The sequence below is a fragment of the Macaca thibetana genome, chromosome X, assembly GCF_024542745.1.
Source record: "Macaca thibetana thibetana isolate TM-01 chromosome X, ASM2454274v1, whole genome shotgun sequence".
NCBI classification, from domain to species: Eukaryota; Metazoa; Chordata; class Mammalia; order Primates; family Cercopithecidae; genus Macaca; species Macaca thibetana.
The window spans coordinates 106,060,001-106,080,169 of record NC_065598.1 but is presented as its reverse complement, the minus strand read 5'-3'; the positions used below and the strand labels follow the sequence as shown (position 1 = coordinate 106,080,169).

Here is a 20,169-nt window from a genome sequence, read left to right as displayed (position 1 = left end):
GTGTTAAGTGCTCAATAGTTAAGTGCTCCATAGGTGCTAATATTAAACTGTGGCTTTTGCCAGTTTTCTATGTTGGATTTACTTGTAAATCTGCCCTCACAGTTTAAATAGAACCCCTAAAGAGATTGGATTCTGAATATGTCCCAACTAGTCCTATCCTAACCCATGCACTTCCCAACACCCTCATGGCCAAGCAAATGTAAGAGAGGAAACATTCTTTTCTTCTGTCTTCTTAGTTCTGTAATTGGGACCTGAAAATCACACTAATAAAAGACAGATTTTAACAGGAGGAAAGAAATGCAAATTTTGTTTGATATTAATATTTCAATTGTTACATGCACAGGGGCTTTCAGAGAAAAGAACTGAAGACACAAAGAAGTGGTAAGATCTGGAGGCTTATATGCCATTTTAACAAAGGGTGATAATTTATGGAGAAGTGACAAGACAAAGGAAAAGAGGTTTGGGCTTCTAGGGGAAGTAAATTGTGGGAAGGTAAATATGAGTGTCTTGGGTGACAGGTACACTAAAATCTCAGTCTTCATCACTATACAATTCATCCATGTAACCAAAAACCACTTGTACCCTCAAAAACTATATATAAAATATATATAATACATATCATGTGTATTATATATTATATATATATGAAACTAATAGAAGATACAGGTTGTTTTAGAAAAGTTTGTTTATACAGACCTATGTTCGTGCTGACTTTCTGTCTCTAGTGATGATGGTTGTTTTTTCATGGTACAGGAGAGGAGAGGAGAAACATCTTCACAAAGGGAAATTTACGTCCTACTTTAACGCATATGGGGGTGCAAAGAACTCTTTCTGCATTTGCTACTCCTTAATTGCACTTCTTAATTGCCCTCAGCTCAAAATAATCACAATGCTAAAGTGACACATTTGGGAATGGCATAGTCTGATCCCCCTCAACAGACAGTAACAAGCTCTTACATTTGTATGTCTTGCATTTGATTTTTCCAAGCACTATCACAAATCTTTACCCCACAATGCTGCGAGGTTTGCAGAACAATAATTACTCCTATTTTAGAGAAGAGGAAACTAAAGTCTCAAGAGATACAGTGTCCTGCCTGTTTAAAACTATCCAGCTTGTTAGAGGGAGAGACAGAAGTACTCAAAGTCAAGTCTTGGCTGGGCGTGGTAGCTCACATCTGTAAATCCCATCACTTCGGGAGACCAAGGCGGACACGTCACTGGAGGTCAGGAGTTCGAGACCAGCCTGGTCAACATGGCAAAACCCTGTCTCTACTAAAAATAACAAAAATTAGCCAGGCATGGTGGCAGGCACCTGTAATCCCAGCTACTCGGGAGGCTGAGGCACCAGAATCACTTGAACTCACGAGGCAGAGGTTGCAATGAGCTGACATTGCACCACTGCACTCCAGCCTGGGCAGCCGAGCAAGATTTTGTCTAAAAAAATTTAAAAATTTTTAAAAAAAAGACAGAAAAAGAAAAGTCTCCCCATCCAGTGTCATTTCAAACTACTACAGTATCTATTCTATAAATCTTCCCTTTGGTCATAAGAGATCTAGCAGCTTGCTTCCCCTGTCCCACAATTGTTCAAGTTGCTTTCAGACCATGTGAGGAGGAAGAAAACACACAATCCATAGGGGGACTAGTCTCTCTATAGCATGAGTTATTTTATCTGTAATATTCTGATGGCAGAATGAGGTTGAAAGTGCCTCAATGTCTGAAGCAATGGTGTATTGGAAGAAATGGAGGGGAAGGGTCCCTCATTTGATCTGATCAAAGTAGTCCAGTGTAGTCCAGTAGTCCAGTGGACTGAGCCTGGCTGAGCCCAAAATGAAACTCAGAAATGACTGGAAACTGTCTGAGGCATTCATCATTCAGCAGCAGCCTGAGCCTGAGCCTGTACTTGTATGGGAATAGTGGTCTTTAAGAGAAAGTTCTCTATGCTGTTCCCTGAGGAGCAGAAACAGAGACAAGGTTGGTGGGTGACAGGATGGCAGAAGGATGAAGGAAGAGGAAAGGTTGACATTTGCTCTCCCACTGTGCCCCAAAGATTGGTTGTGTGGAGAGGGTTCCTGGCATTTCATCACCTGGAACAAAGTGATTTGGAAGAAATCTGGATTTACAGCACCTTGGGTGAGTCTCTACTCAGCAGGAGTAGAGACCAGGTAGAAGAACACAGAAATGGGGACTGAAGCATGGGTCTGGATAGAGGACCTGAGGGCCTTTGTTCTTGGCACAGGAACCAAGTCTGAACGTTTGAGCAAGGGCAGGGAGATGTTGCTGCAGGTAGAAGCTGAAGCTGTTTTTCTTATGCAGGCCTCACTGAGACATGTGGTAGAAGCAATGTTTTTTTGGGTGTCCAGGTGATAATGTGTGGCACAGAATTCCAAGAGGCATTTCCACCCTTCGGGGGGAGCCATCAGTTCCGTCAGCCAAGGCTACCAAAGAGAAGGCAGCACCACTTAGGCTCCACTCAGGTGTGCAGCTGTGAACACTCCAGAATCCACGCCTCCTCTGAGGAGGGGTTTCTGTGTTCTCACAGCCAGAAGCACCTGCCAGTATCTGGGTGGGGTGCAGTGGCTCCCCTCAAGTGGCAATGTGGGCAGCTGACCCCCATGGGACAGGGTAGGAGTCAAAGAACAACAGGAGAGGACTATCTCAGAGCATGTGAAACTTCTGAAATCTGCCACAAATAATTGGGGGAAACCTTCAAGGGATTGAGACCCTGTAACACAGGTGGTGACAGTGGTCCATCACATCCAAGATTTTCCTGCTTATGGGACATTATTTTTGCCCACGGACCAGTGAGGCCTGGAAAAACTTGAAACTCCATTTTATAGCAGATGAAATGGTGTCAAGTACTTGGGCATATAATAACCCAGCTCCATGTAGATGCTGAGGGGCTCTTGAAACATTTCTAAATAAAACCTTTAGGATAGGTAGAAGAACAGGGACTGAGCTCTGGCAGGGTACGATTGGGCTTCATTTGTTCCATTTATCTCTAGTGACGTTAGCTTGAAGGAGAGGACAGCAAAAACAATAAGAAGAAGAATGGCTAGGGAGAAAAATAAATAAAAGAATTGCCATCCTTCTCCATTAGCATGGCTATAAGAAAATAAGGTTCATTTTTAGGACATTGTCCTTTCTGTATACATTTTCCAGGCATAAGTTGCAAATTCTATATTATCCATTTCTTTTTCAGCAAAGAGAAAACTTGACAGTGCTTTTCCTAGCTAAAAGCAATCCTGGCCGAAAAAGGACGTCCAAACTCCACTCGGTCTTGGACTGGGCTAGGTGTGAGCCAACAGACCCAGAGAAGAGGGGGAAAGCTGGGTCCCCAGGGGCCAGCCATCTCTCTGGAATTCGTATTTCCTGACTTATCGCACCTTCTCTTTCCTGAGGCAAAAGCACTGGTGATTGAGGCAGCTGCAGGCAACCCACACAGCCAGATTCTTATGTACAGTATCAAGGGGCTGCCAATTTGTCTGCCAATCTGTCTTTCCTGAGTATCATTTTCCTCTTCCTGAAATCAGACCCAAAGTTAAGGGTAATGGAGCAGAGGACTTGAGTCCTGGAGCAGTGGACTTGAGTACTCAGAGAAGGTTAGGTCTCTGTCCATGAATTACCATCTCTACTGCCACCACCCTAGATTAAGTCACCCAGCCAGTCAGTTACGTGGACTATTGAAGTAGAGGGCTCAGCTGCTCTCTGATCCCTTCCTCCATCCTGTCTCCAAACTGTTGCCAATTTAACTATCCAAAATAAGTTTCTAATCATGTCTCTCCTACTGTTGTTGAAAGATTATTGAGTAACTCAATTATATGGACTACTATTGAATACATAAATTGGTCCTATTTGCATCAAATTCCCCATTGTCCTGATTTCTTCTCTTCACAGCTTTCACAATTCCAATCTAAGTTCAGTGTGTTCTTGTTCTCCCCACTCCATTGGAATGGAATGTTCATATCAGCAGGATTCTTATCTGTCTGTCCCCCAAACAGTAGCTGACATAAGTTGCATAACTAATATTGGTGGAATAAAGGACTCAGTAAATCAAATTCTAGGAGCCACAATGAACTCTTTTTTCATAAATGAAGTTTATTTACTTTTATAATTATAAATGTAATACATGCTTACTGTAGAGAATCTGAAAAGTATAGAGAAGTAGAAAGAAGAAAATAAAAACTACCCATAACCCCACCACCTGAAGGCAAACACTGCTCACATTATGTTCTAACTATCTATGCCTGTTTATAGACCAAGACCCTCATCAAGAGTGCTGGCCATGAAGCACAACAGCCAAGGGGAGTGAGAGCAATCAACAACTGAGGGGGTCACCCAGAGGTCAGAGCTGGAGAACGCGCACTGAGGGACACAACAAAGGCCAGAAACAACAGATCAAGAGGTCAGAAGCTGACAACACAAGAACAAGTTGTGTTACTGTAAGAATGTAGTGAGATGGTGCTTGTCAAGAGTTTAGCCCAATGCCTGTCACATGATAGATACATTATCAATAACTGGTAGCCATCATACTATCACTATAATTATTATTATGGGTCAAAACGAATGGTTCAGGATGGATACTATAAACAGGGCAAGGACCCTGGAGACCCATTTTAGGTGCTATGAGTTGGGGCATACAGGGCAAGTCTACTGGGTTACTAGGGTGGTATAGGAGTGGGCATCACTCTCCTTATAGGCTCCCCTGCCAGGTGAAATAGAACCAGGGCTTCCTCAAGTTTGCCTGCTGACACATGGCAAGATACACTAAGGGGTTTTGAGGTAAGATATGATTTATCCTGCCTAGACTTCTCCCTGGACCAAGAACTAGTACTGGCCTCGGTGGTGATGGGAGTTCAAAACTTCATACACCATACACTCCTGTGGTCCACACTCTGATTGTCAGGGCAGGTCATAGGCATGTGGGTGAAAGAGAAGGTCAAATCAGCCAAGTGAGAGGTAAGGTGGGATGTGCCTGGAGCAGGAGGCTGAAGGGTGAAGGCAACAAGGTTTATGATGTAGTTGAATGGAATGGGTCCAGGAACCAGTCCTCCAGTTAGCAGTCGAGTCAGATATCACAGGAGAAGATCCCATGGAGTTTTACTTGTTGGTATGGGCCTTCTGATGATGGCCTGTGCTCTGTCCAAGGTGGTCATGAAGACCTTCTTGGGGGTCTCCGTGCTCTTTCAGGTAGTAACAGCGTTTGGGAACATGCTGGTGCTGCAAGTGAGAAAAAGACAACAGAGGTAAGAGCCACACTTACTATGACAAGGGGTGTTCTGCCTGGATAAGTTCTGTAACCTAGCAGATCAAGGCACTTTGCTAATTTGTCTGACTTGCATACAGTGTGACCAAGGAGTAGGCTATTCTAATTCCTTAGTGACCTGACTCCACAGCACCTGTTGCTGTAGATGGGCCCCAGCTCCCAAAAGACCCGTTTATTAGAATTGGACTTGGAACAAGGGGAGAATTGGAACTGAGCCCAGCCAGTTCCCTCATAATGAGAAGAATTCGTACTTCAACTATCCCACGTCCTCAGTAACTTGGGCAGGACATTGCTCCTCAAAGTAGTTAACATACCCAAAATAACTGCAGAGCCATGCTCACTTGATGAAACTCCAGCTTAGGGTTTAATGGTCTAGGAGCTCCATGCCTCCCCCTTGCCTCTTCCCGATTCTACTCAAGGAAGCAGGATGTATTCCTTGTCGTGACCTCCTCATTTCTCTGCTCAAAATCCTTCGGTGGATTTCCCCCTCATTACCTCCTCAGTCTGCTGCTGAGAGCTCAGTTCATCCTCCATGGCCTCCTCATTATTCCGCTTACAGGCTGTTGGCAGAACCTGGCTTGAGTTGCCTGGGGAATCCTTCTCTTCAGCCAGCTGGCACTCGGTGTACAGAGACCTGTCTATCAGCTCCTTTAGGCTGCCAGCCACCTTCAGGAAGATCCGACCCATTTTGGTGGTAACAGCTTCTGAGAGTCCTTCCAGAAATCTGGTCCGTAGAATGGCATCAGACCAAGACAAATGTCGGGCCAGCAGCAGGAAGTCAGTGGCATACTGCCTGACTGACTTTTGGCCCTGTTTGGGATGGCAAAGAACAGCACTGAGGATGTCTATCTCAGATAGGGAGTCATATACGCCCTGGGATCTTCTCAGGAAAGACTTATTTTCATCTGAGAGAGGTTCTCCTACCTCCATCTGCAAGATGAACCACCTCTCTGCTGCTCCCAGATGAAGAGACACCAGAAATGCCATTCTCTCTGAATCGTCCAAAAACCCCTTCATTTGCTTCTCCTCATCAATCTCCATCTCTTCCTCCACAGAGCATGAGCCCCGGGCTGCTTCCTGCTCTTCTAAGAGGTAACAGAGTGCTGGGGTCAACATTCCGAAGGATGGCACTTCCTTTGGTGGTGGTTTCGTAGTTTCAGGAGTTGTGGCAGTCATGTGCGGTGTGGGCTTTGATCCAGAGGCTGTGATGTTACTGTGAGAGATGGAAGCCTCTCCAGAGTCTGTGGCTTTGGTTTCCAGAGTGGACATCACTCCAAAGGCTGTCTGTGGTGTGGACATTGTTCTGGGGCCTGAGGCCCTCATTAGTGGTATGGACCTCCCTCTAGAGTCTGTGGCTGTCATTTGTGGCATGGACATCCCCATGCCACATCCAGAGGCTGTGGCTCTCGGTAGTGGCATGGGCATCGATCCAGAAATTGAGGGTCTCATAAATGATGTGGACATTGCTCCAGAAGCAGAGGCTCTAATTGGTGCTGTGGCCATCCCTCCAGACACTGTGTATGTTGTTTGTGGCAAGGACATAGATCTAGAGTTCGCAACACTGGTTTGCAATGTGGACATTGCTCCAGAGGCCATGGTTTCCATTAGCGGCATAGATATCTCTCCAGAATCCATGGCTGACATTAAAGGCATGGGCATTGTTCCAGAGGCCGGGGCTCTCGTTAATGGCTTGGACATCCCTCCAGAGACCATGGCTGTTGTTTGTGCAGTGGACATATGTCCAGAGGCTGAAGCTCTCATTAACTCTGTGGACACAGTGTCACAGGCTGAGGGTCTCCTTAGTGGTGTGGACATAGTTCCAGAGGCTGGAGCTCTTACTAGTGGTGGGGACATCCCTCCAGAGGCTGGGGCTTGCACTGGTAGTGTGTACATGTCTCCAGAAGCTGTGGACATCATTTGTGATGTGGATGTCACTCTAGAGCCTGGGGCTCTCATCAGTGGCATGGACATCCCTCCAGAGGCTGTGGATCTTGTTAGTGGCATGGACATTGCTCCAGAGATGGGAGCCTTCACTTGTGGCATGGACATCATTCCAGAGGCTGTGGTTGTCATTTGTGGAGCAGACATGGCTCCATAAGCTGAGGATCTCAGAGACGTGGGTACCTCTCCAGAAGCTGGAGCTCTCATTAGTGGTAGGGACATCTTTCCAGAGGATGGAGCTCTTTTGAGCCGTGAGGGCCTCTCTCCAGAGTCTGAGGTTCTCATTAGTGGTGTGGACATTGTTTCAGAGGTCCAGGCTCTCATTGTTGGTGTGGACATCACATCAGAGTTTGGGGCACTCATCTGCATCCCTCCAGCAGTCATGGATCTCATGGGAGACATGGACATCCCTCCAGGATCTTGGGTGCTCATTGGCTGACCGAGCATCTTTCCAGAGGCTTTGGCTCTCATTAGTGAGGCAGGCGTTACTCCCGGGTCTTGAGCTCTCATTAGTGGCATGGACATCCCTCCAGAGACTGTGGCTGTCATTTGTGATGTGGTCATTGCTCCAGAAGCTGTGTCTCTCATTAGCAGCGCAGACAACCCTCCAGAGACGGTGGCTGTCATTTGCGGCATGGACAGAGCTCCAGAAGCTGTGTCTCTCATTAGCAGTGTGGGCATTGCCTCAGAAGCTGTGGTTGCCATTTGTTCCGTGAACATCGTTCCTGAGGCTTTGGGTGTCATTAGTGGCTTGGACAATGCTCCAGAGGCCAGAGCTCTCATTTGTGGACAGGACATCACTCCTGAGGATGTGTCTCTCATTAACAGGGTGGATGTTGATCCAGAGGTTTGGGCTGTCATTAGTGGGGTGGACATTGCTCCAGAAGTCATGGCTCTCATCTGTGGTACAGATGTCAATCCCGAGGCCATGGTTCTCATTTGTGGCATGGACATTGCTTCAGAGACAGGGGCTCTCATTTGCAGCATGGACATTGATCCAGAGGCTGGGACTGTCAATTGTGGCACGGACATTGTTTCAGAGGCTGTGTCCATAACTCGTTGGGTGGACATTGCTCCAGAAGCTGGAGCTCTCCTCCGTGGCTTGGACTTCTTTCCAGAGGCTGTGGCTCTCGTGTGTCGTTTTGCCACAGCTTTCAGAGAGCCTGTGGGCATTGCTCCAGAAGTTTTGGCCATTGTTAACTGTGCGGACATTACTCTAGAGGCTGTGGTTGACATTTGCTCTGTGGACATCACTCCAGAGCTTGGGACTGTCATCAGTGAGGTGGTCATGGCTCCAGAGGCTGGAACTGTCTTCTGCAATGTAGACATATTTCCAGAGGCTGGGGCTCCCATTAGCGGTGTGGACATTGCTCCAGAGTCTAAAGCTCTTACTGGTGGTGCAGGCATCTCCCCAGAGGCTGTTGCTCTCATTGGCAGAGAAGATATGATTTCAGAGTCTATATTTTGTGTTGACCATGGGGACATCACTCCAGAGCCTGGGGCTGGCATCGTTTGGGTGGGCATCACTCCAGAGGGTAGAGCTGTCATTACTGCTGGGGACATTGCTTCAGCATCTGGAGCTGGCTTTGGTAATGTGGACATTTCTCCAGCATCTGGGCCTGACAGTAGCGGTGTGGACATTACTTCAGAACCTGGAGTTGACATTAAAAGTGAAGACATTATTCCAGAGTCTAGGTCTGACATGAGAGGGGTAGGTATTCCCCCAGAGTTTTGGGTGCTTGTTGGCTGGGGTGATGTTCCTCCAGAAGCTAGGGCTGACATTATCAGTGAGGATATTGCTTCAGAGTCCGTGCCTGACATTAGCAGCGAAGATATCTCTCCAGAGGCTAGAGCAGTCATCAGCACTTTGGACATTGCTTCGGTGTCTTCATCTGTAATTTGCAATGGGGACATTGCCTCAGAGCTGGGAGCTGGCACTGGCTGTGTAGACATCACTCCAGGATTCATATCTTGCATTAGAATTGGGGATATCTCTCCAGAATCTGGGGCTAGCATGAATGGTGTGGACATTGCCTCAGAGGATGAAGTGCTCATTATAGGTGTAGACATCGCTCCAGAGGATGGAGCTGGCATTGCCAATGGTGATATCTCTGCAGAATCTGGTGCTACCATTAGTGTTGTGGACATCGTTCCAAAGTCAGGAATTGTCATCATCCCTGGGGACATTACCCCATACTCTGAAGCGGACAGCAATGGCGACAATGTTCCAGAATCTAAGGCTGGCATTAGCAATGGGGACAGTGCCCCAGGGTCTGAGGCTGGCATTAGCAATGGGGAAAGTGTCCCAGAGTCTGAGGCTGGCATTAGGGGTGGGGACAATGCTCCAGAGTTTGGTACTCCCATTAGAGGTGCAGACATGGTGTCAAAGGCTGGAGATGTCATCAACTGTGTGGATGTCCCTGCAGGGTCTGAGGCTGAAGTTGAGACTATAGGCAACTGTACATGAGAATGCAGAATCTGTACGTCTGCTCTGGTCTCCGTCATTGGTCCAGAGAAGGCCATCTGCTTGTTTTGGGGCTCAACATTTTCCTCCTTCATTGTATTGTTGAATCGCAGTGAATGTAAGGGTATTGACATATCTGCCACAGCCACAGGACAGTGTGGAAGGAGCCCAAGCGGCAAGAAAACCTGTAAATAAGAAACAAGTTTAGAGGTCAAAAGTCAGTATCAAGAAGATCGGGAAATAGACAAATTGCTCATGGAGACCCGTTTTTATGCGTTCTCAGGTATACGGCATTGAAGGTGAGGCTAACAGATTAAAGAAGCTGTGAAGCAATGAACAACTTTGGCGCTGGAGCAAATATCCCTTCTGCCTCTATCCTTTTCAAACCAACCCACAGCCTCTCAGTTTGTAAATGCTGTAAACGCCAGCAACCTCCGCAGCCAGGAGCCTGGGCAGTCCTGACTCAAATAAAGCAGCAGCACCACCTTCTGGCCAAGTGTGAGAAATGCAGGTTCCTGGCCTGTATTCTATCCCACGGCAGTCCTCACAAGCCAGCCAAGGTACTGGCAGGCCTGAATAAGAAAGTCCTTTGCCCCAGGATAATCATTAGTTCCTGGAGTTCATTGAATTCTGCCAACGGTTTAATCCTCATTTTACTACTCTGATGGCCCTGAATGTTCTCCTCAGGAAAAGGGAGACATTTATCTGATCAATGACTGAGAGCAACATTCCATGAACTGAAAATTCTGCTTATTGTCTTCATTATTCTTATTAATAACAGCAACCACCCCCCCCATTACTACTATTTATTTATTGCTTCACATAGTATGTGCCAGGCACTGTACTTTAGACAACTGTTCACAACTTCCTATAACATAAGGGCCTTTGTAAGCATTATCCCATTTGGTTCTTGCAATCTCCTGGGCAATAGATACTATTATCCCCATTTTACCAGCTTTCTCAGATTATCCAGGGTCAAGGCTAAAATAGGGTCACTGCAACAGTAACAAACTGTATATCATTGACTGTGACCCCCTCCTGGGGGTTGCCTAGTGTTTGGCATCCCTGAGCTTGCATTCAATTATTTCTCTGACATCCTAGACCATGGGTCACTTAAAGCCCAGTCTCTAGCATGTCCAAGTTTCAAGTTTCTCTGATGACATGGGGGTGGGCGATCCAGAGCCTCACCCCTCCAGTCTGCTCCAATAGGCAGCCCCAGAAGGGGCTTTTGGACACACGACTTGGAAGCCAATGCAAATATTACACAATGTTGACATGTCCCCACAGCCTGCTCATGCCAAAAGCAGAAAACTTGCTACTTTGGGACAATGTCACAAAAGTCATCAACCTCATGGAATTGTGATTCCATAATAATGAGAAAACTTGCAACAGAAATGCTAACAGTGAACATTTCTTTAGCATGCACTGACTGGCAAACACTGTGCTAGGCACTTTACATGTATCATCTCATGTGGTCCCCATAGCAACACTAAGAGATTTCGGTTGTACCCGTCCTTTATCTTACAAATATGAAAATTCAGACCCAGAGAAGCTTGATAATTTGCCTGTGGTCACATAGATTCCTGGCTCCATCCACAGAGCCCCCTACTCTTCACCGCTGTGCTATAAAGATCCACCTCTCCCCCTTACTCAGTCACACTACCAAGTCCCCTGCCTCTGTCTCCAGCCTGGACAACCCCAAGATGGGTTGTCGCAAAAGAAATGCGGGCCTTCTGCTGACACCCTGGTTATTGTAATAATCGGTGCAATGGGAAAGATGAGTCAAAAGAGTGGCCATAGACCTCCACCTCCCATCTTCAGAAAAATTTCTGAACATGCCACAGTTTCCCACCAGGCAAAAGCCAGAAAGATCTTACCTTGCCAGTGACGGAGAAGAGGGAGAGAGTATCCTTTGCACCCCTAGCTCTTTTACTATGGCCAATTAACTTATACCTCGTGCCCAGCCAGTTCATTAAAGACCCAGTACCAACAGCTGTTCTCTGCAATATCCCTTTGCTATCCCCTGCCACGCCCCCCTGCCTGCCAGCCAGCCTGCCCGCCCACCCGCCCCACTGCTCCTGACTTGCTACTGCTTGCTCTGTCTCTCTGGTCCCAGATTCCTGCCTCTATATAGGCTCTGACATTTGCCTCTGGCCGCCTTTCACTTGACAGTCCTCCAGAAGCTCCGCTTTAGCACTTGGCCTATGCAACTCCACCCCTCTTCCCTGTCACCCCAAACAGTCCCACCAGCGTATGCCCCACCCCACTCTACCCAAAGAAAAGAGGAGACTGACACAATTAAAAAGATGCGATGAAAACGGTCCCAGCTCAGGAAACAAGATATGTGCCCTGTGCGGTTGAGTAGACACAGGAGTCCTGGGACCCAGACACTGCAACTGATATGACGTGGAAGCACAGGCAGAGGGCTCGAGGGAAGGAAACTGAGGCTGGAGATTGAGTGGAACAGCATCAGAAACGTTCAAAGAGGTTCAGGTGCAGGGAAAGAGGGTTTGGGAGGATGGACAGTGGGGGCTGGCAAGCAAACACCTTAACAGAGCCCTGTAATGGTGATCATAACAAAGGCAATTTACCCCAGGGTCAGAGACACAGAGAAAAATCCAGCAACCAGATCCCTGCCACAGGACTAGGATTCAACAGAAAGGCTCCATGGATTTCAGACAGCTAGCAAGAAAAACATACCAGCCTTGAGCATACCAGGTGAGGGCTTGTTCATACAAATAGGGCTACAGCCTGCTTTCTAGAACTGGGGCACAAGGTCAGAGTAGAGCTAGCAGAAACGTTTACCGGAGTACTCCAGTTTTCCTGAATTGGTGCACTCAGTCTAAGGGGAGAAACCCTCAGTCTAAGGAGAATTGGTCCCTGAGCCTTGGATAGGGCAAAGCCTCCAGGTGAAGTTCAAGCAGCCCAGGTATAGGGATATAGAGTTTGACAAGGGAGGCATTCAGGTCGTTATAAACCTCATCATTAGCAACCAACAACAACTGAGCACTTGGGCTAAGCACTACACATGCATTATGTAATTCCGACCTCCCAGCAACACGCGTAAGGTAGGCATTGAGGTCATTCCCATTTTATACATGAGGAAATGGGCTTGGAGAAGGCTATGTGACCACAGTCACATATAATAATAATAATAATAATAATAATTTTTTAAAAGCCCAGATTTCAGCCCTGGCCATTCTGTTTCCAAAATAATTTTATCTCTTTGTAATCAGACAAGTGATTAGAAACTCAGAGTACTCTACTCACTGCCATCGCCCCCACATCCCCACACCACAAAGCAAGGAAACTTTCTTACTACAAATAGCTGAATCCTTGTAGTAATAATAACAACAACAACTGATATTCCTTGAACTCTTCCCATATGCCAAGAATGGGGCTGAGGGCTTCACCAGCATTATCTCATTTGATCTTTACAATTACCCTGTGAGCTAGATCCTTGAAATTCTCAGTACACAGGTAAGGCAACTGAGCCTCCGTGAGCTGAATTGACATGACCAAAAGCACACAGCTCTGTGTGACTCCAGAGCTCACTATAGTATACTACACAAAAGAAAAATTCCAGTCACTCTCCTCTCCCCTCAAAGAAAAAAATTAAATACATAAAAGTCACAGAATAGCCATTCTATTAACAATGGCCTCACAACAACTATTATTATTATTATTAACACACCTAACAATAAAAGCTAACATTTACTGTGCCAGGCCCTGTGCTAAGTACTTTACCTACATGATATCATTTGACGCTCACAACATACTACAAGGTAGGTTCTATTAGCACCTTCATTTTCCAGATGAGAAACCAGAGAAACAGAGAGGTTAACTAGCTTTCCCAATGTCACACAGCTGCAGGGCACTGTTTATGTTCTAATGCAACAATTTTGGAAATAACCTAAGTGTCTAATGTTAGGATACAACTCATTTAATGATTAAATGAATCATGGTGCAATTGTAGCAGCCATTATGATAGCCATTGAAAATATATTCTAATGTGTACATGAGGATCTGATTATCATAAAGATAAATACGTAGACTTTTGCATAGAAAAAAAATAAAATCTGGAAAGATGTATACCAAACGCCAACAGTGGCCATAGTTGAATGATGGGATTAGAGGGGATTTTTTATTTTTATTTTCCTTATCTGTATTTTCTCATTGGTCTATAATGGACCCATAATACAAAAAGAGAAAAACTAATAAAAGTTAATTTTTTTTTTTAAAGATATGTTTCCCTAGGGTTCTTTCTCAAGCCCTTTTCACTCCATTCCTTGCAAGCTCTCTCTAGGAATCCCCAACATCCACCCCCCCCCCAACCCAAGCAACCTTTCTACCCCAACAAGCTTAATGGTTGTACCACTTTATTTTGTGTTTTATTTTTGGTTTGTTTTTAAAAATAATTTCTTCTTTCTCTAACTTTTATTTATGTTTAATAATTACATAAGTAATCTAGGAATATAGTCTTAGGATAAAGACTTGAAATCCTCCATACGGATAAAGCTAAAGTCCTGAAAATGCCCCACCCCACCCACCCCCCATCCTCCGCAAGTCCCATTCCTCTGTCTGTTCACAGTTGGGTGTGTCTCCTTCCAAACTTTCTCTAGCTGCAATGGCATTCAGAGTTCATATCATTCAATTGCTTGCAGAACCCAGTGTGTGCAAAGAGCTGCAGTTAGAAAACCATGCTGGCACTGGTCACTCCAGGGTTCCAAGTTCTGGCCCATTGTGACTATTTTCATCAGCCCGCTTCTAAGGAGGCTACTGAGAGAGGGTTCTTGCTTGCTCAGCCCATGTGAGGCATAGACTTCTGTTCTATTAAAGCCAGAGTCTCTAGGAACACAGAGAAGAGAGGCCTTCTAAGGAAGGAAAAGCCCAGAATTTGCTGCTTAGCATCTCTCAGGTCCCTCACGTCCCACCCAGTCTGCACTGATCAATACGGCTAGGAGGTGTCATGCTCCTGCCGCCTCACAAAAGGTAATTGAGTTTAGGGGATTGCATGGCTAGCTGCTCGGGGAAATAAGAATAAACAAGAGCTGGTTCAATATGTCAACAAATAGCTTTCCAGCTGTTGAAAATAAGCCTTTACCTAGATTCTCAACAATATTCTCTCCCCAAGCCCTAGCAAATAGGCAACCAGATAACTGAAAACAGACAACCTAAGGCTAAAGAAATACCTGGTCTACTTTAGGATCTTCTGCCTTCCTTGATCATTCAGGGAAGTAGAAACTCTCCCCATTTCCTTCCTCCCCCACAGCCCTGACACTTAAAATGCCCATCGGCTCTTTATAAATAAAGAGGGGGAAATAGCTAGCATTTACTGAGTGCTTACTATGCCAGGCACTATGTTAAACACTTTACATACCTCATCTTATTTATTGAACGATAAACCAATAAAGTGGTTTTTTTACTCCCATTTTCTAAATCATCTAAAGAACTGAACTACAGAGAAATGAAAATGAAGTAACTTACCTTGGCTCTCACCGCTGAGAGGGAGTGAAGCTGGGCTTGTCACTCGGGTCTGTCTGACTCAGCCAGTGCTCTTAACTCACAGGAGAGTCACACACTGTCTTCAAGTCTCTGAAGGGCTGTCATATGGAAGAGAGGGTAGGTGTGTTCCGGGTAGCTCCAAAGAAAAGGATTTGACTGTTAGTTGGGAATTATGCTTTCATTGGATGTGCTGCAAATTCCCCAAACAACATGTATATGCATGTCCAACTCTATAGGGAAAAGAACATTATAAGAAGAGCAAACGGAACTGCCTTGCATTAGGTGCCGGCCTGAAGGATCTGTGGAATCAAAGAGAACAGGAGGGATACCAGAGGACTGCAAATGGGCAGTGTCCCAATTTTCTTAAATAAGGAAACTACAGACCAGTATACCGTAAACTCCAGAGCTGTAAGCTTGATGTCAGTCCTCGGAGAGATTCTGCTGCAGATTACGAAGCAGGTAATTTATAAGCACTTAGAACATAAGTGGCAATAGGAGGTACCTAGAGGTACTAGCAGAACACTCAAAATTAGACCAGTTCCCAGACTTGCAGCTAATGCAACCCAAAATTTGAGGGGCTGATATTGAACTCCCAGATTTTTATTTTCCCAAGTAAAAGCATTAAGGAACAAAACAACCACTAGTCATCATTTTCTAAAAAGAAAGGGCTTCAATGTCAAAAGAGAAGGAAATAACCTCAGAATAAAGAATAATACATCAAATAGATTTCTCTTCTCTGCGAAACATTTTCTACCTAGTCCTCAGGCTTTCTCATTGCAAGGTGGACTGCTGCAATTTTCCTGGAAGATGGGCACTTGTCCAAGGACCTGCTTTAGAGAATCACTCAGAGTTAAAATATCAACACAGAGAAGATCATATACCTGTAAAACAGGAAGTCTTTCTGGCCAGAAGAGAGAAGAACAGAGTTTGACCTTAGCCTAAATGAGGACATTAACACAGATAAACTATCCACAGGAACGGACAGAGAGAAATAAAAGTTGCCAAGTGCGGATTCAAGCCCTGCTGAGGCGGGACTTGGCCATCACATTTGACCTGTGCCACCCCTTGGACCACATGTCTCTCTTGTAGGAATATATGTCTGATGCTATTAAGCATTTGGACCACAAATCAGTTTCTGGCTTGAGACTCTCCAAGCAAACTTCAGACCACTAGTCTTCCCAGGGAGAGTTCTTAAAGCAGAAAAATTCAAAACCAGTTGAATACCATTGCCAGAGTGGGAGTTCTGCAACAACCTAGAAGGAGGTCCCTAGTCTTGATCCTCTTCTGATTAGCATTTTTAATCAATGGTGTAAATAAAGGCATGGACGGGATTCTTACACAAATTCTCTAGGGCTGAGAAGAACCTCTATGATCAGCCTAGCAAGTAGGTTTACATTTTAAGCTCCATGGTTTACAATATGTCTATCTGCATTTGGTAATTTTCTCTCATGTTCTTTGTTGCCAGAGCACTGAGTTTCTACAGTTTACGCACCTCATGGAAAATGCTTAGTGAACATATGCTAGCTCTGCACCCACCCTGAAGTGCAGATCCGATCATGTTTACAACTACTGGGCATTCATCTCAATCGTATCTTCTCTCAAATAACTGGTAACAATGTAGACTTCCTTGATGAGAGAAGAGAACAAACTAATGTCCTCTTCTTTACATAATTGGCCCCATTTCCAAGACTTTAAATTGGAATTTAACCACATCTGTTGACATTGACCTTCATTCTGTAGGTAAAGGTAGCACAGTACACAGTACTTGCCATACCCTCTGAAACTGCATTTCTCAAAATAAAAGTGTGATGGGGAAACCCTGCATCAAGTGCTCCCTGGGAAAACTCCTAAAACACAGATTTGTAAGGGGAGGGAGGCTCCATCCTCAAAGAGCAGATTCAATATAGGTCTGGGGTGACGCCAAGGAACCTGCATTTAACCCAAGTGATTCTGAAACACTAGAGTTTCAGAACCACTGGCTTTGAGGTTCCTACACTCTGATTTTAACTTCAAACAGGCCTGGGCTTGAACCCCAATACTTCAAGTTATTTCACCTCAGTTTCCTCATCTGTAAAACAGGCATAATAACAGTACCTACCTCGCATGCTCTTTGAATGTTTTAAACAAAACAACGTGTAAAGAATCTGGCACATAGCTGAAGTTCAGTAATCTCTCCTGGTCCTGCTTATCCGGGGTCCCTGCTGCCTGCCTTCTCTGTGTTCAGCTTCTGCCCTTGCTGCCAATTGCTCACTCTTTCTAGGTCTGGTATTCAAACTCCCCAAGAGAGAGACTCTCATTGGTCTAAATTCAGTAACTGTACTTGCTAGGCAAAGTTCTCACCCAGGTTCCTTCATAGGCTATTTGCCAGCCTATAGAGTGACTGCTCATGGATCAGATGCCCTCTCCTGGCTCAAGTGGCTATTGCTAGGGGGAAGCAGGATCACGTGGTACCAAGCATAGTCACCTATTCATAAGAAACTGCTACTTCCCTCAGCTAGGGTCTGTGGATGGAAACTCCTTAGAAGGGGCTTGTGGGTGTGGCAGGAATTCTGAGGCTTAGTCCATCCAGTACACCTAGGCCTCTCATTTATCCAGCCTGCCAAAGGAATGAAGTACTGAAGTTCACTGAAGTCTCTATTTAATTCTGACTTTTCATCTCCATCAGGCCAGGAACACAAGTTTTTTAAAAACTAGACCACAGTCAAGGAAAAAACAAGATATAACCCTAAAATTAGACTCTTCTGTTTCTAGAGCACGTTTTTAAGTTTCCAAAGCACTTTCACATCTATTTACTCATTGCAGAGCTTGAAAACTGGCAGCCACAGGCTAAATTCAGACTGCAGACAGATTTTATTTGACCCGTACAATGTTTTTAACATTTTTTAAAATTAGTTGCCAACATTTAAAAGTCAGGAAATTTCAGATAGAAAGCTAGATTTCTGGCTTCTCTGAAACACACACACACACACACACACGCGCGCGCACGCGTGCACATACACACACACACACAGAAAGACTTTGATCCAAATTCCAATATAGCAACAATCAGCCAGAGCTGAACAACCTGCTCCCTGTAGGTGAGGCATGTGCTCACCAGTTTGCCTCAGTACCCATAGGGCCACCTTTACTTTTTCAGTGACCTGCTCGGCCCCTATAGGCATTTAAAGCCTCAATTTAACCCCATGGATTAGGCAGAGAAGGTGGATAAGAGCGGAAGTGTGTGGGTTGGAATCCCAGCATTGCTCCTAACTGGCTTTGGGACCCTGGGCAAGTGATTTAACCTCTGAATCTCAGTTTTCTCATCTATGAAATGGGGATGATAAAATAATACTTCTTACCTCATAGGCTTATTGGGCCAGCTAAATGAGTTAATGCATAGTTAGAACAATGCCTGGCACATTACATGCACAAAATAAGTATTAACTTCTTTCATCGTCCACAATTTCCTATGTGCCTCTCTGATATCCTAAAGCTTCTGAAAACTGAAATTTTGTGGCAAGCTCATTTGGTGGCAAAACTAGGCCTGAAATGACATGAGGCTATTCATTTATCCCATTTAGAAATATTAATGAGTTTGATGACAGGGTATAATCTTGGATCTCATTAAGGTGTGATATATATGTTATATGTACCACATTGCTTTTCTAAAATCCAAATATTTTGAACTCTAAAACATGTCTAGCTCCAACAGTTTCAGATAAGGGATTGTGGACCTGTATTATTACTACTTTGTATACCCACTTGACAGATGGGAAAACTGAGCTGCTAAGCATTGAGCTACTTGCCAAAAGTCCCACAACTTGAAAGTGGAAACTATTTAGACTCTTAGACATGAAGCTCATAGTGCCTAGTACTGTGGGATGTCTTGGGCTCACTATAGGCATGTGGATGCAGGTAGTGGCTACCAATCAGGGACTTTGAAGAACTGAAAAATGTCACCACTTACTGAAAGTGCCAAACCCTGCCCTTTGTAGCATTCTTTCAACTCTTTGAGTTACTCTTTACACCATTTGGGTTAGAATTAGGAAGAAGATTATTGTCTTCAGTTAACAGAAGAGGAAACTGAGGTCCAGAGAAGAGAAGTGACTCGCCCAAATTCATACAGCAAAAGACAGGCAGAGTTGGGATTCGAAACCAAATTCTGGGCTTTTTCTTCTTAAACCCCAGGGCCAATCCAAGAATGACATATGCTGACCTTTCCACATACTGAACCACACTCTCTGCAGACAATCCTAAGGTTTTTGACATACCTGATGAAAGGACAGTGTCCCAAGATCTCAGCAAATATAAAAATGAGACAGCATGTCTGGGTGGACCTCATCCTTCCCAGGACCACAGGCAGCAATGTACAGACACGATCCAGTCAGAAGCTAGGGAGGGGAGATTTCTCAAATCCCAAGAAAATCACAGAGACCCTACTGTTTGCTCTTCTCTGTTGATTTTTAAGAAGCTGACATTTACTTATGCCAAAGGCCAAAAGAAATGAAAAATCTACTGAAAAGGGAATTTCATCAGTCATGGAGCAATAACCTAAAGAAACCATTGCATAGTATCAGTTCCTTTGTTTGAAATGCAGAAAACAGAGCACTGCTATTTCATACTGTTAGTGCATCAGAGACCTGGGCATGAAAACAGCATCCTTAGGACCTCTTTCCAAACCCCTGCCTCACCACAGAGGAGCTCTCTGACACTGCTACCAACTTCAGCAAGTTGGAAACAAGAAGGCAGGACATGACCCAAGTGACCTCATGTCACTCCTAAGCTCATGGCTTGAGTTCCTCCTACCAACAAATCTGCACTTTGATCACACACCCACAGCGACCCAGATCTTTAAATTCAGCAATTCTTTCTCAGGTTTCAGCAAGGCATTGGCAGCCTGAGCTATTTTGGGACACTTTCTCTGCTGTGGATGCCACTTTCGGAATACGCCAGGAACATGCTAAGGACCTGGAGCTCTCTACCCTGGACCCGTTTTCGGGTTTGCTTGCTCTCTCTC

The 20,169-nt window shown here is 45.1% G+C and overlaps 1 protein-coding gene across 1 annotated transcript in view; it reads right to left on the bottom strand.

The window, feature by feature from the left end:
* Positions 1–4,075: 4,075 nt before the first annotated feature.
* Positions 4,076–20,169, bottom strand: part of RTL9 (retrotransposon Gag like 9) — a 97,457-nt gene continuing 81,363 nt past the window's right edge. The window contains exons 3-5 of the mRNA XM_050776536.1: positions 15,156–15,309; positions 5,759–9,853; positions 4,076–5,217 (exon numbers count right to left, since the gene is read on the bottom strand). Of these exons, the coding sequence (XP_050632493.1) occupies positions 5,098–5,217; positions 5,759–9,802 (4,164 nt within the window). The 5' untranslated portion in view covers positions 9,803–9,853; positions 15,156–15,309 and the 3' untranslated portion in view covers positions 4,076–5,097. The remainder of the gene's footprint in view (positions 5,218–5,758; positions 9,854–15,155; positions 15,310–20,169) is intronic.